The sequence below is a fragment of the Molothrus ater genome, chromosome 19 (genome assembly GCF_012460135.2).
Source record: "Molothrus ater isolate BHLD 08-10-18 breed brown headed cowbird chromosome 19, BPBGC_Mater_1.1, whole genome shotgun sequence".
Taxonomy (NCBI): domain Eukaryota; kingdom Metazoa; phylum Chordata; class Aves; order Passeriformes; family Icteridae; genus Molothrus; species Molothrus ater.
The window spans coordinates 955,582-970,276 of record NC_050496.2 but is presented as its reverse complement, the minus strand read 5'-3'; the positions used below and the strand labels follow the sequence as shown (position 1 = coordinate 970,276).

At 48.5% G+C, this 14,695-nt stretch overlaps 1 protein-coding gene across 2 annotated transcripts in view; it reads right to left on the bottom strand.

Annotated features, from left to right (window-relative positions):
* MYH10 (myosin heavy chain 10) overlaps window positions 1-14,695 on the bottom strand; it is an 88,884-nt gene that overhangs the window by 69,369 nt on the left and 4,820 nt on the right. For both annotated transcript variants that reach the window (XM_036394334.2, XM_054516833.1), the window contains exon 3: window positions 5,293-5,449. In XM_036394334.2, the coding sequence (XP_036250227.1) occupies window positions 5,293-5,449 (157 nt within the window). The remainder of the gene's footprint in view (window positions 1-5,292; window positions 5,450-14,695) is intronic.

Sequence of the window (14,695 nt, the reverse complement as noted above, 5' to 3'; positions counted from 1 at the left end):
AACCAAGTTCAGCTGACAGAAGTATTTATCATTTTGCTCCAAATTCAAAAATAATGAGGCAGGAGACTTCCAGCATGATGGATTTCAGTTTTTTCTACTTTGCCTCTTGCTTCAGGAATCTCCCTGCACTCAGCCAGGCATGTGACACCCCTGGAGGTGTACAAGCAATCTGGATGTTAATGGCATTGTCACCTGAGTATTTATATTCCACACCTGCCTGAGTGGACCAAGTGAAAGCCCAGAATTCTCAATGTAACCATAAAGGGACCTGTAAATCCTTCACATGGCATTTACCAAGCAGCCAGTTCTGCTGGGATCATCATCCTGCACTCTGTAACTCCTTAAAAGGCCTTGGGGATCCTTTTGGGAAGTCAAGATGTAATGAAAATACCAAGAACATTAATGGCACATTTATCAGGTTCCATCTGCTCCTCACAACAGAAAACATCAACCATCACTCCCAACTTTTCCAGTCTCAGAGCAATTTTTCCCTCTTCCATTTGAAGATTTAATAGACCTTTAAAAGAAAAAAAGTCTTATTTTAGTTTCAGTTCTTTTCTTCCATAGCTGGGGGTGGATATGCCCCCAAGGGAAGACTTAAATCAAGATTTACTACAAATATAGCTCAAGAAGATGCTTTGGAGAGAGAAGCATTGCACCTGTAGGCAGTCCTGGCTTCTCCAACACCAAGTGTTGCCTTCCCCTCTGAGGCAGTTTCCGATAAACCTTCTCTGCAACAGGATTAAAGGCAGGCCTAAAATATCAGTGCTAATTTGGTGCTCATCAAGATGTCCTCAGGGAAACAGGATAAAAAGGAGAGACTAAGCATAATTATACAAGAGTAATATTGACAGGCAAGCTGGGCTTTAGCAACAAAAAGTCAGTAAGTTTTCCTTAGTTTTTCCTCCGAAGCACTTGTAGGTCACTGAATAAAGAGGCACAATAAAACAAAGCCACACTTCCTCCAGAAATCCAGTGGGAAAACTGGAAGGGAAGAGGGAAAAGAGAAAGTCAGCTGTGGAAAAAGCACTAGAGGAAAATTTTTGAGTGCTGCTTTTGCACAATTAAATCTCCCTTGCTGGTAAAATATTGTCACAGCCCTACCAGCCCTAGAAAATTCATTTTCTCAAAGAAAATCCTGCTCTGTGGCAAATTTTCAGGGCCCATCACTTTGAGCAGGACTGAAGAACAGTAGCAAGGCTTGCAAATTGTATAAGCAAGCAGAATTAAGGCCAACATTGTCCCAGGGATTAGGACAGCCACTCCTTATGACCATGTCAGCAGTGCTGTGTGGGGCCAGCCCAGCCCCACCCCACGGCTGGGCTCTGCTCCAGCCCATCACCCCTGGCCACGGGTACTCCCTGCTTCACCTCCTCCTCAGGGAAATGAAGGGAAAGTGCAGGAGAAATCCACCAAACCACCTGTGAAGTAACACCCTACTACCACAGCACTTTGAAAAATAATTACTGGGGGAAAGAGAGGGGAAATCCAGTCTGGAAAGCTGAATTGCAGGTTATTATCTGCTGCGGTCAGGCCCTGGGTAATGAGGCTTTTCCTGAAGAGAAACCCTGACTGGCATAACTAGAATGCAGCCCAGGTCCTGCCTGTCTCCAACAGGAGCTCCTTCAGCTCCATCTTGAATGGCACTGCTGCAGCAAGGGCAGCACTCAGCAGACCCTGCACTCCTGAGTTTGCTTCTCCCTGCAGAACCTGCCCCAAACCCCTGCTCCCTCTCAGCTGCCCCATTCACTGGGAACACCCAGCCATGGGGAGCAATCCTGCACCTCCCAGAAACCCTTCTGTGTGCCTGGGGCATCCATCCCCTCCAACCTGGGCTCTCAGACCCATGCTGCGTGTCACAGCTCTCCCCCAACCCCTGCCCTCTGTCCTTGACATTTCCAGCCCACTCCTCCCTCCCCAGAGGGCACAGGCAGGGCTGGCCTGGGCAGACAGGGGGGCAGGAGGTCCCCCCAAATAGGAAATTCTTCAGGGGGTCAAGGACAGAGTAGGGTTTGATGGCTGGCAGGCAGCAATGCTTCCACACAGACTCTTCCACCACAGCACACATGGAGAACTGCAGGGATTCCTCTGTGCCCCCAGTTCAGGAACACTCAGAGTGTTCCAGCAATGTTTAAAACAAGGAATAACTATGGAGATGCACATACACCAGTTCTGCTGACCAGAAAACCCTTTGCTTTCATAATCTTAAACAAAAAACAAGGAATAACTATGGAGATGCACATACACCAGTTCTGCTGACCAGAAAACCCTTTGCTTTCATAATCTTAAACAAAAAACAAGGAATAACTATGGAGATGCACATACACCAGTTCTGCTGACCAGAAAACCCTTTGCTTTCATAATCTTAAATAAAAATCTCCATTTTCTTATTTAAGCACAAATATTAAACACACAAAACCTCAGCAAAGCAGAAACTGGAAGCTGAGCTGTGAGTCTCCATGCTCTGAATTAGAGGCATGAAAGCACTGAGAACCTGAGTAACACTTTACTCACTGTGCCCAATTCTCAGCACAGTAAAATTGTGGTTTCAGGAATCAGCTTGCTCAGAGTCACAGCTCAGGTCCAGGTGTCCTGTTAATCACAGTAAACAGCTCACAAACACCTGGAAATGAGTAGTTTGTGATTAGCTGCAAGGAAAATAAACATGATTATACTGCACAAAATACCACTGAACAGGCCAGGAAAATCCAGCCAACCACTTTCATTAATCTAGATTAGTGGCCAGGATATTTCTATTAGGGGAAGGTCATATTCTCCAAAGGAATTGCATTCCTATGGTTTCAATTTCAGGTTTGAATCCTAATAATTAAACTTCAGACATCAAACACTGAAACACAGCAGCCATTCCTATCAAAAGGAACCTGTGGATTTGCTGCAGCAGTATGACTTCAACAATCCTGGAAAATCTCCTCTCTCAGGCACCCCAGCTACGTGCACAGAACAGCCAGGAACTGCACAGCAACACTTTTACAAGCATGTGTCAGTAACTTATCAGCAACAGCACCCTGGCCAAGGATTCTGCTGTACATAAATGCTTGCAGACGCCTCTGATGATTAATCTGAAGAGTTTTGATTAGCCCAGCTAATGGTTACAGACATACTTCTACCAGGCAAAACTTCCTGACACATATTTTCTGTTTCACTGAAGACTGAGCGCTGACTAAAACACAAGGCAGAGTTAGAAGAAATGAGAGACATTTTGCACATTGTGTTCAATACTTGATAGGGAAAACCCATCCTCACCAAGCCCTGGGCACACTCAGTAGCTGACCTTGTGTTGCCACTGATAACCAGAAACAAACTGAATAATGTGCTACTGTTAAGACAAATATTATTTGGTGCTCTAATGACTACAAAACCTTGCTTGTTGTAACTGCAAGTTTTATTTACACGGAGACAAAGTTCCCTGAGTGTCTCTCTGGAAGCACAGAGGCAGCAGGGGCGGTGGCAGAGCCCCCCACTCCACCTGGCACAAACACTCACTGCTCCCCCTCACCAGCACTCATGCCTGGGCTGGAGGTTTTTATTTATCCCTGCAATGCAGCTGTGCAGACAGATCATCAATGGGAAATTCACCAACTCCTGCAGATGCTGCCTAAAACAAACAGGGAGTGGCTCCATGCAGGTGAAGGGCACTAGAAACACAGATTTAGTTACCCTTAAACAAGTTATTCCCTAAATAAGGGATCCCATTGCATGGGTTTCATCTACTCTTATTCCAAGCTATGCCTTCCTTAGTTCAGATGAGAACTCAGGCTATCAAAACCAAAAAGAAAGCAAGCACAGAGAGATTCAATACAAAATATAAACCTCCATGCATCAGAAGGAAAGAAAAGAGGACTGTAACCAAACATACATCACCATGTGCATTTTTTTTTAATTCCACCTTCCAAAAATAGTAACATTTGTGCATGTAGCAAGATCTCCAGAGATACAAATGAGTTCCAGCAGGGTATGTGAGCAAATATATGGAGCACCCGGAGTGTGGTGACTGCTGACATTGACTTACTTTATTAGAGGACATTTGGCTCAAGGACATTTCAGTGCATTCATGAGACCATTTCAAGAAGTGCTTTCAGACTGGGAAGCATTTAATCACAATCCACTTGAGACTGCTGCAATAAACTCCTTAAAATAAATCTTAAGGTTTGCCCTGCCATTATTCCACATGCACTTATTAGGGGTGCTCTGATCTGAGCTGTTAGAGGCTGTTGCTCTGGTCGAGAAGTCAGAGTTTCTTTCACAAAAACACATGAAAACAGAGCCCCAGGAATCCACTGGGAAGCAGAACAACTCCTGGTGGCCCCAGTTTGCTGCTTTTCCCCCTGCCTGTCCCTGCATCACCTCTCTGCTGGCACAGCCCTGCTGAGGTGAAAGGACACTCAGCAACCTGCAGTCGATTATTAAGCAGCCCTGAAGACAAAGTCACAATTCAAGAAACAAAGACTTGTGTGATGTATTTAAAGAGTCTAAAAACCCAAAAGTTAACATTTAAATGGTTTAACCTGGCAGCAGAAGCAGCTTTCCCTCAGTTTGGGTGAAGTAGGTCCAACAGCTCTTCCCCTCCTTCCGGCCCAAACTCAGCTACAGCACAGCACACAGCAAGGTGTGCAGGGCTGGCTCCTGGTTACACACACACCATGCTGCTGTCCCCACACCTCCAGCAGCCCCCTAAATACGAATCAGTACTGGAATGAGCTGTGCTCCCAAAATCCCGTGGCAGGAATGCAACTGTGCGAGATGAACAGCACATGCTCGTTTCTGTCACATCAGATTCCGTTTTCATGTTTGTCCAGCACAGCCTTAAAGCCAAAATTCAAACCATGAGCCCTCCATGAACCCACTCTATTCTGCTACAAGACACACATCAGTTAGGAGAAAAAGAAATTCCTCCAGGTTAAATATTTCCCTGACCCCTTTTTGAACTCAAACCCCCATTGTTCCATTGTCACCTCGGATTATTTGGCAGCTGCCAAACACCAACACTTTCACAGCACTGCCTTTTCAACCCCACTCTTTCACTCCTCCTTCATCCAGAGCCAGTGCACAACATCTCTGGCCGTGCAACTTGGCTCTTTTTTCTGGGGAACAAAGTATTTCTGACCCAACTCCCAGAGCAGCAATGGCCCAGCACAGCTGTGCTGCTGCATCTCAGCGAGTTACCAACCTGGTTCTCTCCCCTCTTTAAAACCCTGATTGCACACGGCAAACCCCAGCTGCGGGGACACTGAGGAGTGGCCAGGCAGTGTCCAAGCCCAGACTGCTCCTTACCTTGCAGCATGCACCTGTAGGCAGACTCGGAGATGGCGTAAATGTGCGGTGGCATCTCGTGGCGCTTCTTCCCTCTGTACATCTCAATAATGTTCTCTGAATAAATGGGGAGGTTCTTGTAAGGATTTATGACTACACAGAACAGCCCTGAATAGGTCTGGGAAAAGAAAAAAATAACAAAAATTTCTGTTAGTAAACAGTATTGAAATAAAGTCATAAAGAACAGAAAGGCTTTACACGGGTTCTAGAATATTTATCTTAACACAAAATTGAGGTGCTTTTTGTAGAGCAACTCAAAGTACATGCTATATTCAAATTATTGGTTTCTAGCTCTCTTAAAAGGCTCTTTAATTACCTGCATAAAAAGTAATTTAAAGATAATAAGGCTAGGTAAATTTGAAGAGGAGTATCTGATCTCTTTCCCACAGACATTTAAATCTCTCTTCCGTTTGCCAGGTTCCAGCTCTATGGACACCTTTTGATGTTCACCTCCTTCAGTAAAATGTGCATTCCAAGTTAGTTTCATTTTGAAGGAACTGATCATATCCATTGCTCTGGTAAATAATCAAGATGAAGGAAGAGCCTCTGTCAAAGCACCATCATTTCTGCTTTGCTGTCCTGTCTCATAACTGTCCATCCTTCCTGCCACCAGCCCTTTCCATGCCACAGAGGGCTCATTCCCTCCCCTGCACGTGTTTCACACCCTCCCTGCAGAGCTGACACTGCACAGAAGTGGACAAGCGGAGTATGAAGGAATCAGCACAAGTTGGACATTGCTGATTTCACTGGGACATTTCTGATCAGCCAAAATGCCCCAAGTTATTCCTGCAGTTATTCCTGAGGAATCATGACAGAACAGCCCTGGCAGAAGGAGCCCAGGCAGCCACTGACACTGGGTTAGGAGGAAGACAGAGGAGCCTGGCCTGGCTCAGGATCAGAGGCTCTGACACTGCTCCCTGCACACAGCACAGCTCCCCCCTTCCTGGGCAGTCCCTGCCCAAGGAATCTGCTGGGCCCAGCCCTTCCAGCAGCAACCACACCTGACTGCTCTGAAGAAAGCAGAATATCCAATCTCTCCATTCACTGACTGCTCTGAAGAAAGCAGAATATCCAATCTGTCCATTCACTGACTGCTCTGAAGAAAGCAGAATATCCAATCTGTCCATTCACTGACTGCTCTGAAGAAAGCAAAATATCCAATCTCTCCATTCACTGCTGTCTCCTCACATGCTCAGTTCCTTTTGGTCATTACTGAAATTCCCATCTTTACCAGCTCAGGAAGGGAGCAAGAGAGACCAGGTTTGGCAGAAATAGGAAATACCCTCCTGAATGTCAGGAAAACCACATTTCTTACCTCTGCAGGTTGAGAGGAGAAAAAGGATGGGGAGAACAAACAGAAAGCTTTAACAGCTGTTGAGAGCCCAGAGTACTGAGCAGGTCACTCAGGATATAACATTTGTCCATTTCAAAAAGCATTTCTGCTGCATTGGTATGAACACAGCAGCTGATGGTCCCAATCTGCCTCTTTTTTCTTTTGTAAGTATAAAAGATTTGATCTGGAGGAAAAGGTGCCCCCCTGTCCTTTCTACACCTCCAGCAGCTTCTGGCAAGACAGGCAGAAGGTGTTCTCTGAACTGAGTCCAGGAGCACCCTCAGCAAAGAAAAAGAACTTGGTTTTCAGCCAGGTGTCCTGACATGGGGACATCTTATGTCCTTGCAGGAAAATACTCCCTCTGCTTTGGTCAGATCTGCTGGATGATAACTGCAGGGCCTTACCACCCCAACAAGGTATTTATTTCTCAAGAGAAAGGAAACACATCTTATCAGGGCAACCGAGCCAAGCATAAAGAACAACTTATCAGTCATTAACTCAACATAACATGGGGCTCTTGGCAGGTGGGCAGCTCCTCCCCAGCTCCCTTCCTACCACTGTCCCTCCTGACTGACCTGGATAGTGCTGCAGACAAATGGCACCCAGAGCTGGCTGGAAACTGCAGCACCTCCCTGCCCAAACCCATCCCTGCTCCCTGCTGAAGGCAGGGAAGGCAGGACAGGTATTTCAACAGCTTGCTACAGCCATGCAAGGAGCCAATTAACAGCTCAGCAGAGGCACCCCTTCCCAGCACCCTCCCTGTGCCCAGCTGAGGTCACCCACATCCCTCTGCCACCACCAGCAGTGACACTGAGGCTCTGAGAACTGCCACGAGCCTGGCTCCAGCCCAGCCTTCCAGTGAGGGCAACCAGAAGAAGGAAGATGTCAGCACAGAAGCCCAGCTCAGAGCCAGGGAGCAGCACCTCCCCTGTGCTCCTCCAGTGCAGGCACAGCTCAGGAGGGAGCTGGTCACTGCTGAGAGCTGGGAGAGGAGCTCCCAGGGCCAGAGTCCGTCCCAGAGCTGTCCCAGCACAGCCCTGAGCAGTGCAAAGCACCACAGAGTGCTGGGGGAGCAGGGCTCTGCCCTCCAGGAGGGGTCTGGAGGCTCACCCTGCTCTGCCTCTCACCCACTGAGCCTCAGAGTTTGGCCATTCCCCCTGAGGGCTGCTGCTCCTCATCCTCACAGATTGGCCATTCCCCCTGAGGGCTGCTTCTCATCCTCACAGATTGGCCATTCCCTGCAGGGCTGCTGCTCCTCATCCTCACAGATTGGCCATTCCCCTGCTGGGCTGCTCCTCATCCTCACAGATTGGCCATTTCCCTGCAGGGCTGCTCCTCCTCATCCTCACAGATTGGCCATTCCCCTGCAGGGCTGCTCCTCCTCATCCTCACAGATTGGCCATTTCCCTGCAGGGCTGCTCCTCCTCATCCTCACAGATTGGCCATTTCCCTGCTGGGCTGCTCCTCCTCATCCTCACAGATTGGCCATTTCCCTGCAGGGCTGCTGCTCCTCATCCTCACAGATTGGCCATTCCCCTGCAGGGCTGCTCCTCCTCATCCTCACAGATTGGCCATTCCTCTCTTGAGCTGCTGCTGCTCCTCATCCTCACAGATTGGCCATTCCCCTGCAGGGCTGCTGCTCCTCCTCATCCTCACAGATTGGCCATTCCCCCTGAGGGCTGCTCCTCATCCTCACAGATTGGCCATTCCCCTGCAGGGCTCCTCCTCATCCTCACAGATTGGCCATTCCTCTCTTGAGCTGCTGCTCCTCATCCTCACAGATTGGCCATTTCCCTCTTGGGCTGCTGCTCCTCATCCTCACAGACTGGCCATTCCCCTGCAGGGCTGCTCCTCATCCTCACAGTTTGGCCATTTCCCTGCAGGGCTGCTGCTCCTCACCTGAGCCAGGACAGAGCTCCCAAGGCAGGGGCTGGCTGAGCTCTCAGGGAATTATTGCAAACCCACCTGCATTGGTGACCCCTTCCCAACACAACACCTCAACTTCTCTGCAGGTTCATCCAGAACTCTGACTTTGTTTTGGCATTTTATGTTCCCAAAGGAAAGTTCTTGTTTTTCCCCCAAAATCACTGCCCTTGCCCAGACATAAATTGATCTGGTAAATAATTAAAAAAAAATCTTAAGTGCTGGGATAAAACAGTTCTTTGAAGATTATCCTTCTCTCCTCCCTCCAGTTGCTTTGGCATCTTCAGTTCATTTCCCCAGCACAGACATGGAGTAAATGTTACTATTTTAGCTACATAAAGAATTAATAACCTAGAAAAACAAACTTAACAAACCTCTATTGATAACACCTAACCTGGAAGCCTGTCCAGCTATCTCCTGAAGCAGCAGTTGATGGACCTGTGAACCTGGAAGGAATGGAATAAGCAAAGCCCAACATAACCACACCAGAGAAGGCCAACAAATACCTGGGCAACTGAAAAGGGTTAATTGAAGAAGCTCTGTATTGAGCAGGCCCAAATTAGAAGTTACGAAGCACAAAATTCTACATTTTGCTAGTGCTGGAGTTCATTTATTTGAAACTTAATCTAAAGGAGCCGTTTTTATCCCAGACCATTCCCTCTGTGCCATGGCAGCTCTTTGCATGCAGCACCCTGAACTCCAACACCCTGATTTCCTGAATGTGTTACCACTTAATTCTCCTGCTGTTTCCCTGCAGAATTTCAAAATGAGACCTTTCCCAAACCAGCACCACCCTGCACAGCCTTCATTTGTTCACAGGAAGATGGAACTGAATTTTCCCAATTTCCTGACTGTCATCTACTGCAGCAAGCAATATATGAACATATTGGTGGGCTGGCTTCATGGCTTGGCAGGCACAGAAACACAGAAAGGATGCTTTTAATGAGCCAAATTTAATTGGGAGGGAGCAAATGGTACCAAAATCTTCCACAGCTGTTTTATAACTGCAAGTCTCACAGTGAATCACCGTGCCTAAAAAAGCAGGAAAGGCCTTTGTGCATGGAAACCAAACACATGAAAAGGAGACACTGCTTAAAACCCCTCAAAAAAGCTTCTTGGTGAGCAGCCCCAGGAGGAATTATCAGGAATACACACACATCTGTTTAACAAATGGACACCCACTGAATGAACTCTATCCTGTGGACTCTGATGGAATTGTCAGGTGGGAATGAGAGCTGGGATCAGCTGGTGAGCTCCAGTACAGCCCAGGCTGGATGGAGAACCTGCAGCCTTCATTCATTTTTCAGCTGACAGGGGTGGATGAGCACATTAAGAACTGAAAGGCAAGCAAAGATGCTGATTCACCTTGAGCTGATGGATCAGCTGTTGGAACACATTCCTGTTCCTGCCTCAGGAACACACAGCACCAAGCCAGCACAGGACAGCCTGGAATGCACTCTGCAGGCAGGGCTCCAGACACAAGCAGTAAAGGAGAGCTCTGACTGAGAGCTGGGTTATACAAGCTCCCCTCCAGGACACTAAATGTGCAGTTTGAAGGTTTCCAGATGCTTCCAGCCTGTATCCAGTAGTTCATCATGCAGTAATTTGGGTTCTGGTAAGCTGTCCCGACCTGCAGAGCTCAGGATCCTGGCACTGGCCTGTTCCAAACCCCACTCCATCCCTGCAGCCTGGCAAACAGGGGGAGTTATTGCCAGGTGGAAGCAGCTCTCCTCTGCCAGGCCATGCAGAGGCCTCCTCAAAGCAGCACTGAGGGACACCAGCACCATGCAGGCACAGCTGGGCACTGTAACCACCAGTGTGGTGATCCAACAATCACCCCAAACACGGGCTCAACATCTATCTGCAGCTCTTCAAATATAGAAAGTGACAGACCCACTCTATCACTACATAAACCATTAAGCTGAAGTAAGCATTTAGACAGCTCTCATTATCAGCTGAAACAGAAAGCAGCCATTCCCAGCCCAGCACTGCATGCCTTAAGCACTGTCCCATAACTAAGGGAGTGGAGCTCACTCTCCAGTTGATAAATTGCCCCAACAGAGCATTTTCTTTGCCTGGTTTTCACCTCCTGAGGTTACAGACTCACACTCCAAGCTGAGTTCCCTGAGCTAGACATGGTTTTCTCACACCTTCTCACCTCTTCTCCCTGAAATTACCCAAGCCAAGGCTTAAAGAAGGGCAGGGACTCCCCAGCCCCAGAGGGGATGAAGGTGAGGCTGTGCCCTGGGGTGGACACAGCACTGGAATCAAAGGGTGCTCAACAAGGGCAAGGATCAGCCTGGGAAGCTCAGGTCAGAGAGCCTGGGGATCACAGCCTCAGGTTTACTGAGGGCAGCCCAGCAGGAGAGTGAGAAAGGGAAGGAACCCAACACAGCCAGCAGGCAGGAATGGAAAAGCTCAGCCCACACCATGGATAATTCATCCCTGGATGTTCTGCACAGCTGGGGCTGAGCAGAGGCTCAGCAGGGCTGAGTTTCCACACTCACAGCCCTCAGGTGATGTGTCCAGAGAACCCCCAGCCCTGCCCTGCCCTGCCAGCTCCTCCTCTCACACAGACACACTCAGGGTCACAGCCTGGCCTCAAACTGCCCCTGCAACTGCTCAGAGCTAAAACATGAGCTGAGCTTGCAGCAGGGCCACAGGGGAGTTAAAATCCTCCCAGCAGGCTCCTGGAGAGCTCATGTCAGAGCCTGACTGCCCCACAGGCAGCCCTGGGCAGCTCTGGCCCAGGCTCAGGGCTGGAGGGGTGTCCTGGGCACAGTGCAGCCACCTGAGCACCTGCACAGGAGAGAGCAGAGCAAACTGCTGCTCCTTTTTACACCCTAACCCACCCTACTTACAGAAACACAGCTTGACAAGAACAAGCCCTTTTTCGTACCTCTGCTTACCTGATTCACTTCCTCAGACACTTCTAACCCTGCACACAGCTCCCTCAACTTGATCACATTTATGAGTCTTCCAAAAATCAGAGTCAACATAAAAAAAAAGGGTTCTTGTGCCAAAGCAGCTCCACCAGTGAACCCCAACACTTCTTCTGCCACGTGCTGGGTTATCAGATCCAGTGACTGACTTGTGGTAGGGAAAAGAATTAAGTAACAAACTCCATTTCTTGCAGGTTTCTTTTAATACCAATCTTTGCCACTCAGCAACCTGAAACATTCCCAACTGGACCAGCAGGAAAATTAAAGCAATTAGAACACAGATGCTTATATAATAGCAGAGATTGTTCTAGGTTACACTCAGGCCTCACAGGAGGCAGCAGCTTAACAGAAGGAACAGCTTAAAGACAGCTCCTCCAGTGCAGGGCTGTAAGAGCTGCCACCCACAGCAGGCTCTGGAGCTGGGGACTGTGCCACAGCTCCCATTCCTTCCCTCTGCTACTCCAATAAAACAGAAAGTACATTCAGAAGTGAAATAACAGGGCTGCAGACCCATTACAGAGGTAACAGTTGCAATTATCAACAAACACCTGCTGCAGTGCTTTACTTGCACAACACTGAGCACGTTTTCTACTTCACTGGTGCAAAGACAGCCCAGCAGCCCTGTGCCAGGAGAGCAGAACCAGCAGGAGGCTTCCAGGAACTCAAAGCCTCACACAAACAGCTCCCAACGCTTTTTCAAAAGTCTTGGCTTTAAAAAAAACCACGGGGGAGTGAGCAGGGAAGATAATGCACAGTTCACTGGAGCTTGGGGGACTCTGAAGCTGAATCTAAGCCTTTCCCCAAGCTTTGCTGTCCTTCCTCAAGAACAGCAAAACTCCAACCTGACTCACCCCACAGCACACACACCGTGGGTACCTGAGCCCCCCAGGGCTCCCCAATCCCCCAGCAGTCACAAGGGACCATCTGGACACTGGCATGGAGTCACACGTGTGAGAAATCCTGCTCATTTCAACCCTTCTGGCTGAACAGGGCAGGAAGCAGAAAAGGAGAAGCTGCAATGATCTCTGGGGGTATCACAAAGCCACACAAGCACCTGGGGGCAAGGGCTTATCCAGGAAAGCTGGGCCTACCACAGATGTGGCAGCAGCAATGGTTTTAAAATAAATCACTGTAAAGCACATGGAATTTGGGATACCTTGGGTTTTACTGCAGCTTAATTACACCCTGTGTTTGAGTGAGCAATTCCTTCATCCCACTGCAGTGGCAACTTCTGAGTGCACAAGTCAGACTTGTGGCCCTGCCAGAGCATCAGAAAAGGCAAATTCAGACTCCAAATTCACAGACCCACTGAGTGGGAAATGTGCATTTACCCCAGGCTGCTCCATGTTCACCTGCACTCACCAGTCAGGCCATTAACACCCAGGTGTTGGAGTCCCTGCAAAATCAGAGCCTTGTGGCAAACCTGCACAGCCATGAGAGACCCACTGGCTTTGACAGGATATTTCTGTCCACAAGAAGTACATAAGGTGATTTTTCTAAATTTAAAATACATTTTTCAAAGTGGGATTAAAGAGTCTTTCTTGCCATCAAAAGAGTTTTAAATTGCTGGGTAAAACATCACCCAATGTCTATCACAGCTTGTGACAAAGAATTAAGTGTGGTCCTGAAATTGCAGCATGCGGGGCTGAGGGACCCTCACCCTCCACCCTTCCAGTGGATTGCATTTCTCCATTTCATTCTCTGACTCAAAGGCTTCTTCCCCCATGAAATCTTATTCTGCACACTCAACCTGAGCACAAACCAAGCTCTAGGGCTGCTCTCTAGAAGCCTCCACAGTGGCATTTTACATGCAGGCCTTATAAGAATAAAGGTGTTTCCTCAGCCAGGGTGCAGACCTCAGTGAGCCAAAACCTCTGACCAGAACTGCTCCTTTCTTAAAGCAACACCCCCAGAAAGTCACCTGGAGCTCAGTTCACGGGATAAGGATATTCAGGAAGCCCCATAAAACCAGTCTGAGCAAAATCATCTTTATTCCCAATGTTCAGAGGGCCTCCCAGGCCTGTGGGTATTCCTCCTGGGTGCCCTCCCAGTGAGCCACCTCCAGCTCCTGATCTGCAGCTGAGGGATGTCACTAATGCAGCCTGAAGCCAGGATTAAAGCTGGCCACTCCAAAGCAGGGCAGCCCCAGCAGTTCAGTTTTGAGCTGGAGAATCAACACCCACAAGCATTCACAGGAAGCAAAACCCACTCCAGCAGGATATGAAGATCAATTTAGGGCATTAGTGACTCAAATGATAGGTAAGAAACATTGATATCCCTCAAAAAGCACAGGATTTGGGGAAGTTCAGCCACAAAACACAAGGAAAGTGAAAACTCCAAGCAAAGGCAGAACAATGAAAAAACAGCTAAACTACCTGCTGTAGGTGGCTGCACCTTCACAGAACCAGCACTAAAACTCCAAGTAAACCTTGTGGCAACCCATGCAACAGATGATGGTAAAGTGGAGCAAGCAATTAAAGTTATTTCATCTCCAAATCAAACTGGGATCACCATAACTGACACTCCAGCCACCTTTCCAGCATCCTTGTACAAGTCCTGCTCCTCTCCGGGTTCTGCCTTGAGCAGAGCCCAGAGGGACAGGACCAAGCAGTCACACCACAGACAAGCCCTGACCTTCCATGTTCTCCACTCTGTTCACCTCCCCCAGCTCAGCAGTGGTGCTCAGAGCCTGAGATCAGCACACTTGGCAGGCAGCAGAGATGCTGCAAGTTCCAGAAACTGCTGGCCACCCCTACTTGGATGTTACATGAAACTCTTGGAGGGAGCATCAGTGCCCAGGTCACCGTGGGCCTTAGTCAGCCTCCTGTTCCTGGACACAGATCACAGCCAGATGACTGCAGCCACCCAAAGCTCGCTCCTTTCCTTTCTAGGGACTGGAAGCAAACGTGTGTCCAGTCTACTTCACTCCACATTCTTGCATCTTGCACTTCCTAGAAAGGCAACACTCCACGCTGCCTGTTGGGAAATTCCAGGAGACCCGATCAGATTCACCACCTGCACCTCAGCTGCTTGAGACCAACACCAAAATACACAATTTTCATTTGGTTATTATGGGAGTACAATCTGAAAATCCAACCAGAGCTTTAACCAGCTCCTGTCAGCACGGCCAAAGCAGCAGAACTCACTTGAGCTCAGCTCACCTGGG